Here is a 17625-nt window from a genome sequence, read left to right as displayed (position 1 = left end):
GAATTATATTTCTTTTTTTCTTTTTTTGAGATGAAGTCTCTGTCTTGTCCCCCAGGCTGGAGTGCAAATGGCGCAATCTCAACTCACTGGAACCTCCGCCTCCCGAGTTCAAGCAATTCTCCTGCTTCAGTCTCTGAGTAGCTGGGATTACAGGCACCTGCCACCATGCCCAGCTAACTTTTGTATTTTTAGTAGAGATGGGGTTTCACCATGTTGGCCAGGCTGGTTTCAAACTCCTGACCTCAGGCGATCCACCTGCCTTGGCCTCCCAAAGTGCTGGGATTACAGGCGTGAGCCACCATGCCTGGCCTTGAATTATATTTCAAACGTATTGGTATAACCCACTGCTAGAGTTAAAATTAAAAGGTGGGAAGGTATAAGAAGTACTTTTTTCCTGAACAGTAAACTAAAAAGTATGATGGAGGCCAGGCGTAGTGGCTCATGCCTCTAATCCCAACACTTTGGGAGGCTGAGGTGGGTGGATCACTTGAAGTCAAGAGTTTGAGACCGGCCTGACCAATACGGTAAAACCCTGTCCCTACTAAAAATACAAAATCAGCCGAGCATGGTGGCACACGTCTGTAATCCCAGCTACTCATGAGGCTGAGGCAGGAGAATCGCTTGAACCGGGGAGGCGGAGCTTACAATGAGCCGAGATCGCGCCACTGCACTCCAGCCTGGGCAACAAGAGCGAAACTCCGTCTCAAAAAGAAAAAAAAAAAAAGATGGAAAACAGATCTACAAGTAGAACATTTTATATAACTGCTGTCTTTGTTTTGTAAAAGGCAAAACTGAAGAAAGTACAGAACAAAAAGAGCAGGAAAAAGTTCTGATCAAAAAGAACTAGGGATGAGCCTGCTAAGTAGTTAGATCAACCCCGCCCTCCCAAACCTCCCCACAAAAAAAACATGTAACTCCTCAATCCGTAATAGTTAAGTATAAGAGATAGAGGAGAAGGATAAATATTGATAAAGTTAAGAAACATAAATACAGGGTAAAAACAAAATCATAAAAACTAAATCATACACCCAGAAACATGCCTGTATTTGTAATAATTTTTTAAAAACTATTATAAAAGTCAAACTTATATTTTATGAGGCAGGAGCAGAAAGAGGGAATGAAAAGGAAGAGTGGACTCTTCAGAAAGCTAAAAAAAATTCTACAATTAACAATTATGATTCCCCTTTAAATACATTCTCCACAAATATTTCTATGTAGTATTCATATGTTCTTTAATTTGATCCTTTTTTTTTTTTAACAACTGACTACCCAGTACACTTGGTGAAGACGAAAGGAGTTGGTCTCAAAACTATTTCCTTTGTAACACCTTCAATTCTTAGTCTCATTAACTCTAATTTTCTCCTTTCTAGGCATTTTTATGAAAAAGGGCAACCAGGTATAGCATTCAAGCAATTACAAAGACAGTTATATTCCTAGATAAACCAAAATAACAATACTGCTAAAACTGATGTTGTAATTATTAGAAATGTTTGCAAACTTATGTATGAAAACCTAAATCTGGCATAAAAATTTGAGATACCAATGTATAATACAGGTAAATTTGAATTATTTATAAGTTGAATACAGAAAACATATAAGAATCTCATGTACTAAAACTATCTCCAAGCTTAAAGATGACAAATTTAAATGCAAGTACGGAACTTTTTCGCCTTAAGTGACGATACATAATAAATACAGATTTAGATAAATTAATAATTTATTGATAACAGGTATTTTGGCCAGGCATAACAGTGGCTCACGCCTGTAATCCCAGCACTTTGGGAGGCGAAGGCGGGCAGATCACTTGAGCTCAGAAGTCTGAGGTTAGCCTGGGCAACATATGAAACCTCAACTCCACAAAAAGTACAAAAATTAGCTGGGTGTGGTGGTGCATGCCTGTGGTCCTAGCTACTCAGGAGGCTGAGATGGGAAGATCACCTGAGCCTGGGAGGTCGAGGCTGCAGTGAGCTGTGATCGTGCCACTGCACTCCAGTCTGGGCAACAGAGCAAAACCATGCCTCAAACAAACATTTCAAGTTTCTTTATTACTACAGAGATTAAAAGGTAAAAATTAAAAGTTCTCCTCATCATATCCTATTACTAGAGGTTATGTTAACATTTTCCAGAAATTTCTTATCCATATACACGGTTTGTTTGATATGTATATATGTATATATATGTGTAATAAGCTATTTAGCAAGTAGCAATGGAAACTGTGATTTCAGGGAGCATTACAGAGAACAAGTGTTAATATTCATTACAGCATTTATTACATTCTCTTTGTTTAAACTCAGAATAAAACAGCATATTGCACCTCTTAAGAAATATCCCACAATTAATGTAAATTTCAAGGTGTTGATGACCACATGGCGTAAGAACAAAATTCTGATTTAAAATGAATTTACCTACCTGTAAACCATTTCATTAGGAGCTGAGTCATCAAAGGCATAATCAAAACGAAATGTTTGGTTTTCTAGGTATCTTGTTAAATCTACTTTTTGTTTTGGTTCATGTACCATCACAACATCTTTACTCGGAATTGTGATTACATCAAGATCTTTCATTTGTGTTTCTAAAAGAATAAATGAAAATCAATGCCCAATAATTTTCACAGCATTTGAGTTCATATACAAAAATTATTTAAGTAGTAAGAATTAAGATACATGTAGGAAGTTCTGTACATATAAAGATAATATCCCATAAATATGCAATTCATTAAGACAAAATATTTCAACAGCAAAGTAAAAACAAAATCAAGATTTCTGTGAAGCAAGACTCGAAATGGCAATGATTCAGAGCAATAACAAACTGACAAGTTTAGCCATAGAAATCTGCATAATGGTTACATACAAATCAAAGGAAATGATTTACATTTTTCCAAACCAATTTGATTTGCTATTATAAAAATACATTACAAATAAGATAAAATCAATCTTTTATTAGAGCTCATTAAGTGCCATACCTTTTTTATTGAGTGGTCGTTTTCTTACACACACACATATCCTATGTTCATCAATCTAGAAATAAAAAGTATTTTATTTCAGTGATTATCACTGTCATGTAAAACACTGAAACGTCAATTATGTAGTATTTCCTCCCGGGGTTTTAGAAATGTATACATAGCATAAATGATAGGTAAGCTTAAAAAACAAATTAGCTTTGCACAAATTTTAATGGTTGCCAGATATAATTACTTCTAGAATTCTGAGTGTAATGGAAACTTACTTATTTTGTTATTTGGAAAGCCATCACCTTAGGAAACAATTTTGTAGAGGGTACTACTGTTGTTAGTAGCATTAAGTTCACATTAAGAAGCTATGAGGAGGCCATGTGGTGGCTCATTCCTATAATCCCAGCACTTTGGGAGGCTGAGGTGGGCAGATCACCTGAGGTCAGGAGTTTGAGACCAGCCTGGCCAACACGGAGAAATCCCGTCTCTACTAAAAATACAAAAATTAGCCGGGAGTGGTGGTGCATGCCTGTAGTCCCAGCTACTCGGGAGGCTGAGGTGGGAGAATCACTTGAACCTGGGAGGCAGAGGTTGTAGTGGGCCGAGATTATGCTGCTGCCCACCAGCCTGGGCGACAGTGAGACTCCATCTCAGGACCAAAAAAAAAAAAGCTGTGATGCCAGGCGCAGTGGGTAATCCCAGCACTTTGGGAGGCCGAGGCAGGTGAGGTCAGGAGTTCAAGACCAGCCTGGCCAACATGGTAAAACTCTGTCTCTACTAAAAATACAAAAACTAGCTGGGCATGGTGGTGCACGCCTGTAATTCCAGCTACTCGGGTGGCTGAGGCATGAGGCATGAGGGATGAGGCATGAGGTATGAGAACTGCCTGAACTTGGGAAGTGGAGATTGCAGTGAGCCAAGATCCTGCCATTATACTCCAGCCTGGGCAACAGAGAAGACTCTGTCTCCAAAAAAAAAAAAAAAAAAAAAAGCTGTATTATCCACTTCAAGATGTGCTATACACAACAAAAGTAAACATTTATATTCTACTAAGTGACATATAGGTTGATCATAGGGAAAGTTGCTAGCAAAGATAATTACTGGCAAGAAACAGGATTCTCAGATGATTACTGAGCCAAATCATTTGAACTATTTTATAAATATGCCAGTTCTTATGCCTAAGTATTTTTTTATAAAATTTTTGTTCCCAATACATGCCTCATTTTAATAATAATTAACATAAATCAAGGATTGGCACAGTATGGCCTGTGGGCCTAATTTAGCTACTACCTACTTCTTCTGCAAAGTTTTACTGACACACATTGATTGAAACAAATGTCATACCCATCATTTATGTATTGTGTATGGTTGCTTTTACAATACAATGGCAGAATTCAGTAATTGTGACAAAGACCATATAGTTCCAAAGCCAAAGACCCTTGCAGAAAACATTTGCCAATTCCTGTCCTAAAGGGTGAGCTCCCATGTAGTAAGTGAAATACATGAAGGAATAGCAAGGCCTAAAATATGTGGGATACAAGTACTATCAACAATTCTATATAATACATCTATCTAACACAAATGTCTTTTTTGTAACTAACACATTCTGTATATGCTATGTCAGATAGATTATTTTTTATAAGTACCAATTAGTTATAAAAGCATTCCTGGCTGGGAGCGGTGGCTCACGCCTGTAATCCCAGCACTTTGGGAGGCGAGGGCGGGTGGATCATCTGAGGTCAGGAGTTTGAGACCAGCCTGACCAAAAGGGTGAAACCCCGTTTTTACTAAAAATACAAAAATTAGCTGGGTGTGGTGGCAGATGCCTGTAGTCCCAGCGACTCGGGAGGGTGAGACAGGAGAATCGCTTGAACCGGGAGGCAGAGATCACACCATTGCATTCCAGCCTGGGCAACAGAGCAAGACTCTGTCTCAAAAAAAAAAAAAAAAAAAAAAAAAAAAAAAGCATTCCCTGTCCATTGAATTCTCATTCATCAACAGCAAGGGAGTGGAGTAATAAGAGCAGAGGATTTTTTCCAGTTCTAGATTTCTGGTCCACTGCAGCCCTCAACAACCATCACTTATCGTTAAAAGCCAGAGTAACATTTACAACTAACAAATTACCAACAGTAAATTAGAAATGATGGTGGGATCTATAGCCCAAGACAAAGATAAACTTGGAACTGAGATCAAAGTATAATTCATAGCCAGAAAGGAAAGTGAGTCTTCTGCTATCACTCCTTTAAGTGTTGCTCTGCCCTTCCAAAGACAGGGAGGTTTTGCTTTGAGAAGGACATCGCTATAGGCAGCATATCTCATATACTAAATTATGGAAAACAAGCATTAATGTGGATAATTACTTTTCTTAAAATATGGTGAATGAGCACCCATAAGGAAAGGAAAAACTACATAGCTGAATACAGTATGAATTTAGCAAGTGTCAAATACATGTTTTTATTTGAAGCATAAAAAGTTCCAGAATAATGGTTTGCAAAGAATCTTACAGGATCTGCTGTTGTTAATGGTCTATAATCCAAACTTCCTCTAAAGTCTCTGATCATACACATAATTTCATAATTTGGGTTTGTAGCATCAACGTCCTATTAGAAGACAGAGAGAATTCACCATTATAAATATAATAATGTATTTTTTGCATTTATATTTGGCTTGAAAATTAAATTGTGCCATTTGTCATAACCAAGCCTAAACTCAAACTGATGATATGGTATAGTTTCACAGTTGTGGTTTCATAATCAGCTCTGAACCACTTTCATATTACAAACACAGTTCTCTTAGTCTGTATGCATTCTGTTAACTCCAAATTAAAGACTCTTCATTGAAGTTACCATTTACCTATTTCAAAAATCCACCTGTTATACATATACCTTAATTATCCTATAAAATGGAGCAACAGAGAAATAATGCTCATGTTAACCACTGGCAAATAACTCTAGAAAAGCTGAAATTCTAGGAAAATTCATTTAAGTAGATATATCTTCTAATTTAATCCAGTGTTTCAGCAAAGTATAAATACAGATTCATTTGTCTTCATTTTCTATATTTGCTGACCCTCTAAAAAATACTAAGTAATAACAAAACTGCCCCAAATCGACAGAACATAGAACTAAAGGAATCAGAAGCCAAGATCATTTTTTAAAAATCTTTAAAATTCAAATTTTTGAATGCCAACTACAATTTATTTGGCTTCAAAACAGAAAATTCAGATTAAGATACAAATAGCAATAGTCAACAGCCTCTCCTAGCCTTAAACAATAAATTATTAATCATTCTAAGAAGTCACATTTTTTATACATCATATTCAGATTTTTTTTTGAATGCAACTAAATTACAAACTGTTACTGAAACTTACTTTAAATTAACCTTCTTCTAGGAAATAATACCACCTATGTCAACTGAGAAGCAGACTGTGAAGTGAGAATTAAGAGATCACAGAGAGATGTGTAAGTATTATGAAGTACCCACAGGAAACACCAGGTGGCATCTATGCTAAGTATTAGTAGATAATCTGTTTTATTATTTATTTCAAAACCCAGTTGGTCATTCTCAGGTCACTTTCAGATAAAAGCTGATCCATTCAGGTTGGATATAATACTAGGTCCACAATTCTACAACACAACATCTGAACTGGTAGTTTCACATGATTAAGGGCATTTGAACATACTAGTAAATAAATAATCCTGATGTTTTATTAGAGAAGAGTAGTTCTGAGAATGTAATAGATGCCATACAAGCACAATGGTGGAGTTATACGTATAATAACAAAATGTCTAACATGTAAAGACCTGTAGAAGGGTAAAAGACCAGTTCTCTGTGCAATTTTCCCACTGCTATTAAGCAGTCTTGCCACCATCTGAAGGGACCCCGAGGGGGACATAATAGAGATCCACTCTTCATATGTGGCATAAATCAAAACACAAGGAATTTCCCCTGTTTCACTAAGACATGTGAACTTATTAACCATACAAAAACAATAATAAAATTTATAGTTTAATCATGCACTTTAACTAGATATTTTTCCCAATGTATTTTTAGGTCTTTTTAAAATAAAAATTCTTAAATGTTATACTATACACATTAGAATTCTGTAACACAATGGCTTTTTCTTAAAGAACAATACAGTAAAAACGTGTTATGGTAACTTATTTTCACATGAGTTTATATTATTCCTCAATATCAATTTAAGGAATTCTTAAAATTCTCCAAAAAAATGCCTTATTTTTGTCACATCAATTACCTTCACTGATACAATCTAATCGCTGGTTAGTATATAAACAAAATATATGTTTATATTACGAACCTGGGCTCTTTTTTCTCTAAGTTCTTGCTGTTGCAATCTCCTTTTTTCTCGTTTTTCTTGCAGTTTTTCTACTTCTTTCACACAATTAGATTTTCTACGTGCTGAAAAGACAACATGAGCTGTAGAAGTATAGTTTTCTTTTTTAGAGTACTAATATTATATTTTTTTATGTATAACTTCACCACACACACACAAAAGGTACACAGTGACAAAGCATGCCTATAACAACTATGTGAGCTTTACTTAATGAACTGCTTTACCAAAACTAAAATAGGACAATGTACAGATGAGAGTCCAGAAAAATGACTCAAACATATTGATACATGTCATCTCTTGGTTTAGAAACAAACATTTTTGAATTCAAAGAATCAAGGAGCACAAGACTTTCTTCTGTAACATCTGACAAATTATCATCTGACCAGAATTTTAAACTCAAACTGAAACATTGCTATAATTTCACAAAAAAATTTTTGCTCCAAAATATACTTTAAAAAACCCAATTAACAGACTAAACTAATAAAAAGAAGTTAAATTTTCCACAGTGGTAAAATGAAATCTGCAATCAAGCTTGTATTTAGACTGTTTACTCTTTGAGGATTTAAAAAGGATGACCAAGAGAGAATACATGTATGCCTAAAATGACTAAATCCTTGATACATAATTTACATACAAGGGGGTCCAAATTCCTTTTTTGCAGCTTGAACTGGAGATATATCTGAAACACTACCATTCTGTTGTGCAGAGGAAGACTGTTCAGGAAACTGACTGGGCCGTGCACGTGCTGAACCAACCACTGTAAGAAAAAAAAAATTTAATTCAGGATAGAAAATTAGTAAAGATAACTTTAGTAAAAGGAAGAGATGTCCCCAAAAACCTGATCCTTAAAAGTTATATTAGTAAGTTGCCAAGTTTTCTATTTATATATGTAAAATATAATATAGTTTATAATTCTGTTCAATAAACTGACATAAGCTAAGAGGCTTTCAAAGTAATATGTGCAGACCTAGCTTTCACCAATGTAATTTTAGCTACAAAATTCAATCTAAATAATTTACATAAAAACCAAAGCCAAGCTTGATTTTTAATAATCCTTTAAAATATATATGTGAAGAAAACAAAATATACATATATATGTATATATAAACCGCTCCATGTCTTAAAACTTTAAACTGCAAAGAAATCCTCCTAAAATATGTGTGCAAAATATAAATTTTTTTTTGAGATGGAGTCTCGCTCTGTCACCCTGGTTGGAGTACAGTGGTGCAATCTCGGTTCACTGCAACCTCCACCTCCCGGGTTCAAGTGATTCTCCTGCCTCAGCCTCCCAAGTAGCTGGAACTACAGGCGCACACCACTAGGCCCGGTTCATTTTTGTAATTTTAGTAGAGACGGGGTTTCACCATATTCGTCAGGCTGGCCTCAAACTCTTGACCTCAGGTGATCTACCCACGTCGGCCTCCCAATGTGATGGGATTAAAGCCGTGAACCACCACACCCAGCAAAATATAAATTTTACATGTATTCTCATTTTTTAAAATTTACACTAATCAAATATATACAGAGAGTAAAAACTTAGAATTCTTCAACCCTCCCTATATTCCAAATCCCACTCTTTGCTCCTCAAATATGCAAATCTTCAGCAGAGAATTTCTCAATGTGGATATTATACAAGTAGAAAAAAGAATATAAAATTAAATATAAATATCAAATTTTACAAGAAATATAAATTTACATAAGACTCAAAAGACAGTGTTTAAATGAAGGACTGTCCCTCTACTTTCAGCCTCTCATTTTAATACTTCTGTCCATCCTGGTCTACCATCCACACACACAGAGAAAGAATACTGCCAGAAAAGACAATTCTGAATCACTAAACAGCAGAAAATAAATTCACTATGCTTTTCATGTCCTGGCTGAAAATATATGGGAGACTTCAGTTAACCACACAATTTTTATGTGTGTTCAACTTTTCTTCAGCTAGTGAAATCAGCCAACTAATTGACTCTTTCCCCATTCCTTTCTTTCTCATGATATTCTTCTCAAATTTGCAAAATTATTTAGTAAATAAGATGAATTAAAAATTGCATTTCATAGTTTCATATTCATCCCATCCATTTTATTTTTACTTATTTATTTATTTATCTATCTATCTATTTATTTATTTATTTATTGAGACAGGGTCTCACTCTACTGCCCAGGCTGGAGTGCAGTGATACAATCTTGGCTCATTGCAACCTCCACCTCCTGGGTTCAAGTGATCCTCCTGCCTCAGCCTCCTGAGTAGCTGAGATTACAGGTATATGCCACCACACTTGGCTACCGTTTTTGTATTTTATTATAGACGGAGTTTCACCATGTTGGCCAGGCTGGTCTTGAGCTCCTGACCTCAGGTTATCCACCTGCCTCGGCCTCTCAAAGTGTTGGGATTTCAGGGAGGAGCCACCGTGCCCAGCCATCATCCCATACATTTTAAAAATCATTTTTCTTTTTTTGGAGACGGAATCTTACTCTGTCGCCCAGGCTGGAGTGCAGTTGCGTGATCTCGGCTTACTGCAACCTCTGCCACTCGGGTTCAAGCAATTCTCCTGTCTCAGCCTCACGAGTAGCTAGGATTACAGGCACCGCCACCACGCCTGGCTAATTTTTTTGTATTTTCAGTAGAGACGGGGTTTCACCATGTTGGCCCAGGGGGATCTCGAACTACTGACCTCAGGTGATCCACCCGCTTCAGCCTCCCAAAGTGTGGGAATTACAGGCCTGAGCCATCACACCCGGACAAAATCATTTTTTAGTATTATTGGTATATTGTGTTAGGAAATCAAGGAGACACCAGGCTGGGCACGGTGGCTCACGCCTGTAATTCCAACACTTTGGGAGGCCAAGTCAGGAGGATCACTTGAGCCCAGGAGTTCAAGACCAGCCTAGGCAACATGGAAAGGCTATCTCTACAAAAAAATCAAAAAAATTAGTTGGGCATGGTGGCACATGCTTGTGGTCCCAGCTACATGTGAGGCTGAGGTAAGAGGATCATTTGACCCTGGAAGGTCAAGGCTATAGTGAGCTGTGTTCATGCCACTGTACTCCAGACTGGGTGAGAGAGCAAGACCCTGCTCAAAAAACAAAACAAAACAAACAAACACCCCCCTGCCAAAAAAAAAAAAAAAAAAAAACCCTCTTAAAATTAACCAGGTAAAATTTACATAAATACCAACATCAAGGGTAATGTTTACTTTTGATTTACCTCGTCAGGAACATACTAAGAAGCCAAAAGCCAAAATTAAGAGATAAAATTTTACTTTACCTCTATTATCTCTTGGAGGAGGGTCATTCTTAATGGAAGCCACAGTCCGTCGATTCTATGAAAGGAAAAAATGCTCATTATATTTTCCTCATATGTATCATGATCTGAGTTGCTTTCAATTAAACGAAAGTAGGCAGATATGTAAGAATATAAAACAAAATGAAGAAAAACTATAATCTTAATGAATTACTATTAATGCTATCAATATTCAAGTTCCTTTATATATTTTCCCCTACCCTCCAGAAATATTCAGGAATTAATATGAGCCAGGCACTGATCTAAGGACTTTCTTCACAACAACCTATGAGGTCATTACTACTGCTAGTCCCATTTCATCGATGGGGAAACTGAAACAAAGAAAGGTTAAGTACAATAATATGTGTTTTAATCATCATACTATGCTGCTAAAACCATGTAATAAATGTCATTTCTGAATAAGAGGGGGTAATTCATAAAATATTAGTTCTAGACAGCTTAGAACCCCTTGTTAAACTGAAATATCAGAATACTATAAAATGTACATTGTCAGTTATCCTAAAAAGGTTTCATAAGAGTTTCTAAGACTTGGACACTGTACGGATTAAGGCAGCAAACTTTTGGTCCTCTAATTTATTCATGAAGGCTTCCTTTTATTCACCTCAAAAAAGATATCAAATAACGTAGTTGTTTTAACCTTGGCTACACATTCAAATCAGATGAGTACTATTAAAAGGACACTGATGCCAGTGCCTCCCTTTAGGTAAAATAAAACTGAATCTCTGGGAGTGGGGCCCATAAATCAGTATTTTAAAAAATATTGATTTAATACTTTAAAAATACTTTTTAATACTTATAAAAATAAATATTTATTTTTTTACCCCCTCTTATTCAGAAATGACATTTATTACATGGTTTTAGCAGCATAGTATGATGATTAAAACACATATTATTGTGAAGCTACTTAACCTTTCTTTGTTTCAGTTTTCTCATCAATGAAACAGGAATAGCAGTAGTAATGACCTCATAGGTCGTTGTGAAGAAAGTCCTTAGATCAGTGCCTGGCTCATATTAATTCCTGAATATTTTTGGAGGATAGAGGAAAATATATAAAGGAACTTGAATATTGATAGCATTAATAGTAAATATTTATTTTTAAAATATACTGATTTATTCTATTCCAGGTAATTCTAATGTACAGTAAAGGTTGTTAATGATATACCAGGAAGAATAAACTATAAAGATCCTCCAGTGAAGATCCTTTATTTTGAAGATGAATATAAAAAACAACCCATTTGTAAGTGGTAGCAAATAACCTCTAAGTGGTGACTCTCAATATGATTAAACTCATGAGTTGAAAATATGCCTTATGTTCATCTGCATAGTTTACAAAACAAGGTTTTATTACTTCTATCATACTATATTTAGATGCTTATCTATGTCCTCCCTGAAAGATATCAAGTTCCTACAGGCTGAAAGCCATGTCATCATTCATCTTTGTATTTTGTCCAGCATAGTATTTGGCACAGTGTAAAAAAACAAAAAAACAAAACCACAAATGCTTATTGAAATGAATACAAAGAACTGCAGATTCAACAACTTTGCAATACTACCTGTTTTAAAAAGAGTTGTATTTTGAAACAAAAATTTAATACTGAAAGATCTTGAGAGAAAGGAAGGAGAATTATCTTTAAAAGCCGTAAGAATAATGTGCTTTTAATTTTTATAAAGATAAAACTGCCAGGGAGGATTTAGCACAGTTTTAAGGTATATAATGACAGACAATATAGAAGTGAACTACGGTATCATTTTCCATCTTTCTCTAAGAAACAAATAGCAGAATTATAATTTCAAAAGACTATCAGAGTTGGTAGTTATTATTCCTAAGAAATAGCTATTATGCCTTTGTCAAAGTCATATGAATTCATTTAACAAACACCAAGCAAATGGTTTTGATGTATATCTCCTGAGAAACTTAGTCTCAGGAAAAATCCTAATTAGGTGAGAAATTTCTAAGACCTTATCCAGTGATTGTCATAATTGTGTATTAGACAACCTTAATCCTTGAAAATATGTATGTATGTACATGAATATGGATGGCAGAAAAAGCAAATTAATCAATTCTTAAACTCTTCAAAGCCTACCAATTTCAAATTAGAATACATACACATCTACACCCCCCTACTACCCCCACTCCCAGTGTCCTGCACTCTGAATTTTCATCACTAACCTTTACAATTTTGTTTACTTTGGTTGAAGATGCTGGAGGTGGAGGTGTTTCTGGACTGGGTTCAATTTCTTCATCAGGAACAAGGTCAGGGTTAAGTGAAAAGATGCTCTCCAGGTCAATCTGTTCACAACACACACACATAGTCTTTTGAGAATATATTCTGACAATTAACCTTTTATTTTTCAAATAAATTGACACAGTAAATAACTCTTAAATTACTATAGCCTAATGAATACAGTACCTCAGCTGCGTGCAGTGGCTCATGCCTGTAATCTAGCACTTTGGGAGGTCAAGGTGGGCAGATCACTTGAGCCTAGGAGTCTGAGACCAGCCTGGGCAACATGGGCGAAACCCCATCTCTACAAAAAATACAAAAATTAGCCAGGTGTGGTGGTATACACCTGTAGTCCCAGCTACTCTGGAGACAGGTGGGAGGGTCACTTGAGCCCAGGAGGTCAAGGCTGCAGTAAGCTGTGATCATGCCACTGCACTCCAGCCTGGGTGACAAAGTGAGACCCTGTCTCAAAAACAAACACAAAAAAGAATACAATCCCTTAGCCTTACAAATGATTTAGAATTATAATCCCCAAATTTAAAGAATTTCTCTCAAAATATCATTTTACAGTCTTGACTCTATGAATTGCTAACAACACAGTGACCAACAGAACCACATAATTAAATATAGCACATTTCAAACTGTGTGAGCTAGACTTAAAGAATAGTATATTTTTATCAAATAATTAAGATTGATATGTGCAATCACATAAGAGATACAGCAGGAATCTACCTTTAAGTGAAAATTTTTAATCATTTCAAAGTTTTAAAGGAATAATAAAAATATATGCATTATGTACTTTCTGGTTTTACATTCAGAATCTTGATTGCAGGACTAGGAATAAAATTTAACCCAGTGATCTTACCTCTTTGCCTTTTGTATCTCCATTTTCTATCCATTCAACAGTTACACTTTCATTATCTTCATTTAAAGATGTTACCATTGCTTGATGTATTCGGCCTACGTGGAAATAAAGTATACACCTTTAAAATGCCACAAATTATGGCATTCCTAAACACTGTGAAATAAAATTTTATAACCTGGAAATTTAAAAAAAAAAATGACACTACTTTTCTTTATGAGAGATTTCCACAGACCCTCAGGCGCAGGGAATGAACTTTGTCCATGGGGCTGTAAATCAATTTGCTACTTGTCAAGTCCAATAAATCAGTAAATTAGATAAGACCTAAAGTTTATTTTCAGCATATATGATAAATGGTCACACAGTGACATACAATGCCTGAAATCTTAAACTGTTAAACAGTTCTAAACATTAGAAAGTTTCCTTACTACGAGCCAAAAATGATTCTATACAACAAAGAACAAAAATTTACAAAGCAAAAAAAAATTTTTTTCCTGAGAAAGTCTCGCTCTGTTACCCAAGCTATAGTGCAGATGTAATCTTGGCTCACTGCAACCTCCGCCTCCTGGATTCAAGTGATTCTTGTGCCTCAGCCTCCCAAGTAGCTGAGATTACAGCCATACGCCACCATGCTCAGCTAATTTTTGTATCTTTAGTAGAGACAGGGTTTCACCATATCGCACAGGCTGGTATCGAAATCCTGGCCTCAAGTGATCCACCCACCTCGGGCTTCCAAAGGGATGGGATTACAGGCATGAGCTACTGCGCCTGGCTCAGAAAGCAGTTTTAAGTATTATACTGACATAAAATACTTTTTACTTAAAAACCATTTTACCATGTACAATGCAAATTGATAAAATTTTAAAATTAAGAAATGTGAGTCCAAAAAGGTTGGGAAATGCTCATTTAAAATGTCCTCTTCTACATGTTATCTATCCAAATCTATTCTATTCTTTACTTTCCCTGACTACTGTAGTCTTATAATCTGTAGAGAGAAGATATTATATATAATGTATTAAACTTATTTTCCCTTTTTAGTAGATTGTAGGTTTTATCTGTTAGTAACTATAGATCTAAATTATTTTTAATTATTACATAATATTTCATTATCATAAATTAATACCTATCACTTAGGTTATGTGCAATTTATTATTATTATAAACACTGCAATGAATACTATTGCATATTTGTCATTATGTACTTGTCGGATTATTTGCCTAGGACAAATTCCTAGACGCATATTAACAGAATATATACTTATATAAAATACTTTTTAAAAAATTTATTTCATCTGTTTTCATCTTACTCATCCATTTGGTTATTAGTCAAATAGAGACAGAAACTATGCAATATATCTGCATCTTCAATATTTCCTAACAGAAATCCTTGAGGGCATCTATAATTTACCTTAAGATAATTTATAGCTCTTTAAATATCTAAAAACAGATATATAGTACAGAAAACAAACAATGTTATTATGAGGCATTCAATACTGTTAAAACATGGGCAGTATAATAATTTGATAAGTATTATAAGTATTATAATATTATAATATTATAAGTATTATTGTTTATGACATCACTGCCTTTTCTTTTCTTTTCTATTTTATTTTATCTCATTTTTAACAGAGACAGGGTCTTGCTATGTTGCCCAGGCTGGTCTCAAACTCCTGGGCTCAGGGAATCCACCTGCCTTGGTCTGCCAAAGTGCTGGGATTACAGGCGTGAGTCACTGTGCACAACCTACCTTTTCTTTTTTCTTTTTCTTTTTTTTTTTTTTTTGAGACAGAGTCTCAAGCAATTCTCATGCCTCAGCCTCCCAAATAGCAGCTGGGATTATAGGTGTGCACCATCATGCCTGGTTTTTTTCTTTTTCTTTTTTTTTTTTTTTTTTTGAGACAGAGTCTTGCTCTGTCACCCATGCTGGAGTGCAGTAGAGCAATCTCAGCTCATGACAACCTCCCCGCCTCTGGGGTTCAAGCAATTCTCCTGCCTCAGTCTCCCAAGTAGCTGGGATTACAGGCACATGCCACCACACCAGGCTAATTTTTGTATTTTTAGTAGAGATGGGGTTTTTCATTGAACTCCTGACCTCAAGTAGTCCACCCTCCTCGGCCTCCCAAAGTGCTGGGATTACAGGCGTGAGCCACCACACCTGGCCCTGGCTAAATTTTGTATTTTTAGTAGAGGACAGGGTTTCTCCATGTTGGCCAGGCTGATCTCAAACTCCTGGTCTCAAGTGATCTGCCCACCTTGGCCTCCACAAGTGCTGGGACTACAGGCGTGAGCCACCATGCCTGGCCTTTGGCCTACCTTTTATATGAGCTCATATAAAAATCCATGTAAGTGATAAATGAACATAATCTTACAGATTTCAAATAGTGAGGATGTTAAGTACTCTCAAATGATATACTGGTGTTGCTTTCAAAAAAAAACAAAAAAACAAAAAACTAACATACATACTAGTGATCTTTCCATGACAGTATGTATGGACCTACCTATTATTTTTCATAACCACAAAGCATTCCATAAATGAATACATCCAATTTATTCCTTTATTAGGAGTATTATTTCTAACTATTTGCTATTCTAAGATGCTGCACTGAATGTCTGAACATAGGTGTGAATGTTTCCACAAATAAAATTTCAAAAGGAGAATTAGTGGGTCACGAAAATTGAAATTTTGATAGATATTCCTAAACTGCCCTTTGTATACATTCTCACCAACAGTGGGACCTATTCCTCCACATCCTCAACAACACTGAGCATTATCAATCCTAAAATTTTTATCATTTCATGCGTCAGATTTCTTTAAGCTACTACTTTTTAAGCATGAATATGTCAGATACTAGCTCATTTAATTCACATTCGTTCATTTAATCATAACAAATATACCTACAAAGTAGGTATCTGCATTTAAAGATGAAAAAATAAAGCTCAAAGTTACAGTGAATAAGTAGCACGGATCTAAACCTGGGTCAGATATAAAAATACTTGCTATTAATCACTATGCTTCTCTACCCACTTCAATTAAGCTGATGAAGATGTCTATATGTCTTAAGTCCAGGCATTCCTATAAAAATGTATAAATGGTAGCACAAATTCTCAACCCTCATGTGTACCAGAAACTCCTAGGGAGCTTTTACAAAATAAAATGACATTGCTTGAGTCTTGCCCCCAGATAATGAGCCAATTCTTAACAACTTCACTGTTATCACCTTGGTGCAAGCTACCAATGCCTTGTACTTAGATTACTGTGATACTCTCCCAACTAGTCTTCCTGCTTCCAACTTATCTGCCCTCTGTCTATTCTCCAGAGCAGCCAAAATGTCCCTGGTAAAAAGTAAGTGAGATACTACTCCTTTGCTCAAAACCTTCCAATGACTCCCCATCCCCCATCTCACACAGAGTAGAAGCTAAAGTCCTTTCAATGGCCAATTAATGACATAATGAAGTCCCACATGATCTGACCCGCATTACCTGTGACCTCATTCATGCCTTACTAAAGTCACTCCTTTTAAACTGTCTGATTCCCATCTCTCACAATACCAACTCCATTCCCCCGGCTTCCCCAAAAGATGGGTCACAAACTTAAATGTGAAAGATGTAAATGCAACTAAGTAAACAGTGGTGCCTTTTACTAATATAGATGGGTATTAGAGGAGATGCAGGTGCTGGGGGTGGGTGAAATTGATGACCTAAAAAAATACTGGGAGGAGTCAAAAGGGAGTTAAAAAAGGGAAATTAGATAATCCTTACTTCAGTTTTAGAGATAAATTAGGTAAACCACCAGTGGAAGCGATATGTGTCATTTAGAGTCCTCTGAGAAGCAGATGAGAGAGTTGGAAGTACAAGAGGTTTATTGCTCAAGATAAAAGTGGGGAGGAAAGAGGACTGGGCACAGAAAACTTTCAGACCAGGCCAGGTCCAGGTG

General features: G+C 35.9%; 1 protein-coding gene across 4 annotated transcripts in view; it reads right to left on the bottom strand.

Moving 5' to 3' along the window:
* The window catches only part of KIF2A (kinesin family member 2A), an 85441-nt gene that overhangs the window by 29713 nt on the left and 38103 nt on the right, over positions 1 to 17625 (bottom strand). For 2 of the 4 annotated variants that reach the window (XM_031666189.1, XM_031666187.1), the window contains exons 2-9: positions 13696 to 13790; positions 12776 to 12895; positions 10570 to 10624; positions 7939 to 8061; positions 7269 to 7369; positions 5455 to 5550; positions 2963 to 3017; positions 2410 to 2572 (exon numbers count right to left, since the gene is read on the bottom strand). In XM_031666189.1, the coding sequence (XP_031522049.1) occupies positions 2410 to 2572; positions 2963 to 3017; positions 5455 to 5550; positions 7269 to 7369; positions 7939 to 8061; positions 10570 to 10624; positions 12776 to 12895; positions 13696 to 13790 (808 nt within the window). The remainder of the gene's footprint in view (positions 1 to 2409; positions 2573 to 2962; positions 3018 to 5454; positions 5551 to 7268; positions 7370 to 7938; positions 8062 to 10569; positions 10625 to 12775; positions 12896 to 13695; positions 13791 to 17625) is intronic. The other 2 variants (XM_031666190.1, XM_031666188.1) reach the window with 1 other exon arrangement.

Source organism: Papio anubis, chromosome 5 (genome assembly GCF_008728515.1).
Source record: "Papio anubis isolate 15944 chromosome 5, Panubis1.0, whole genome shotgun sequence".
Lineage (NCBI taxonomy): Eukaryota > Metazoa > Chordata > Mammalia > Primates > Cercopithecidae > Papio > Papio anubis.
This window is presented reverse-complemented; position numbering and strand designations above follow the sequence as displayed.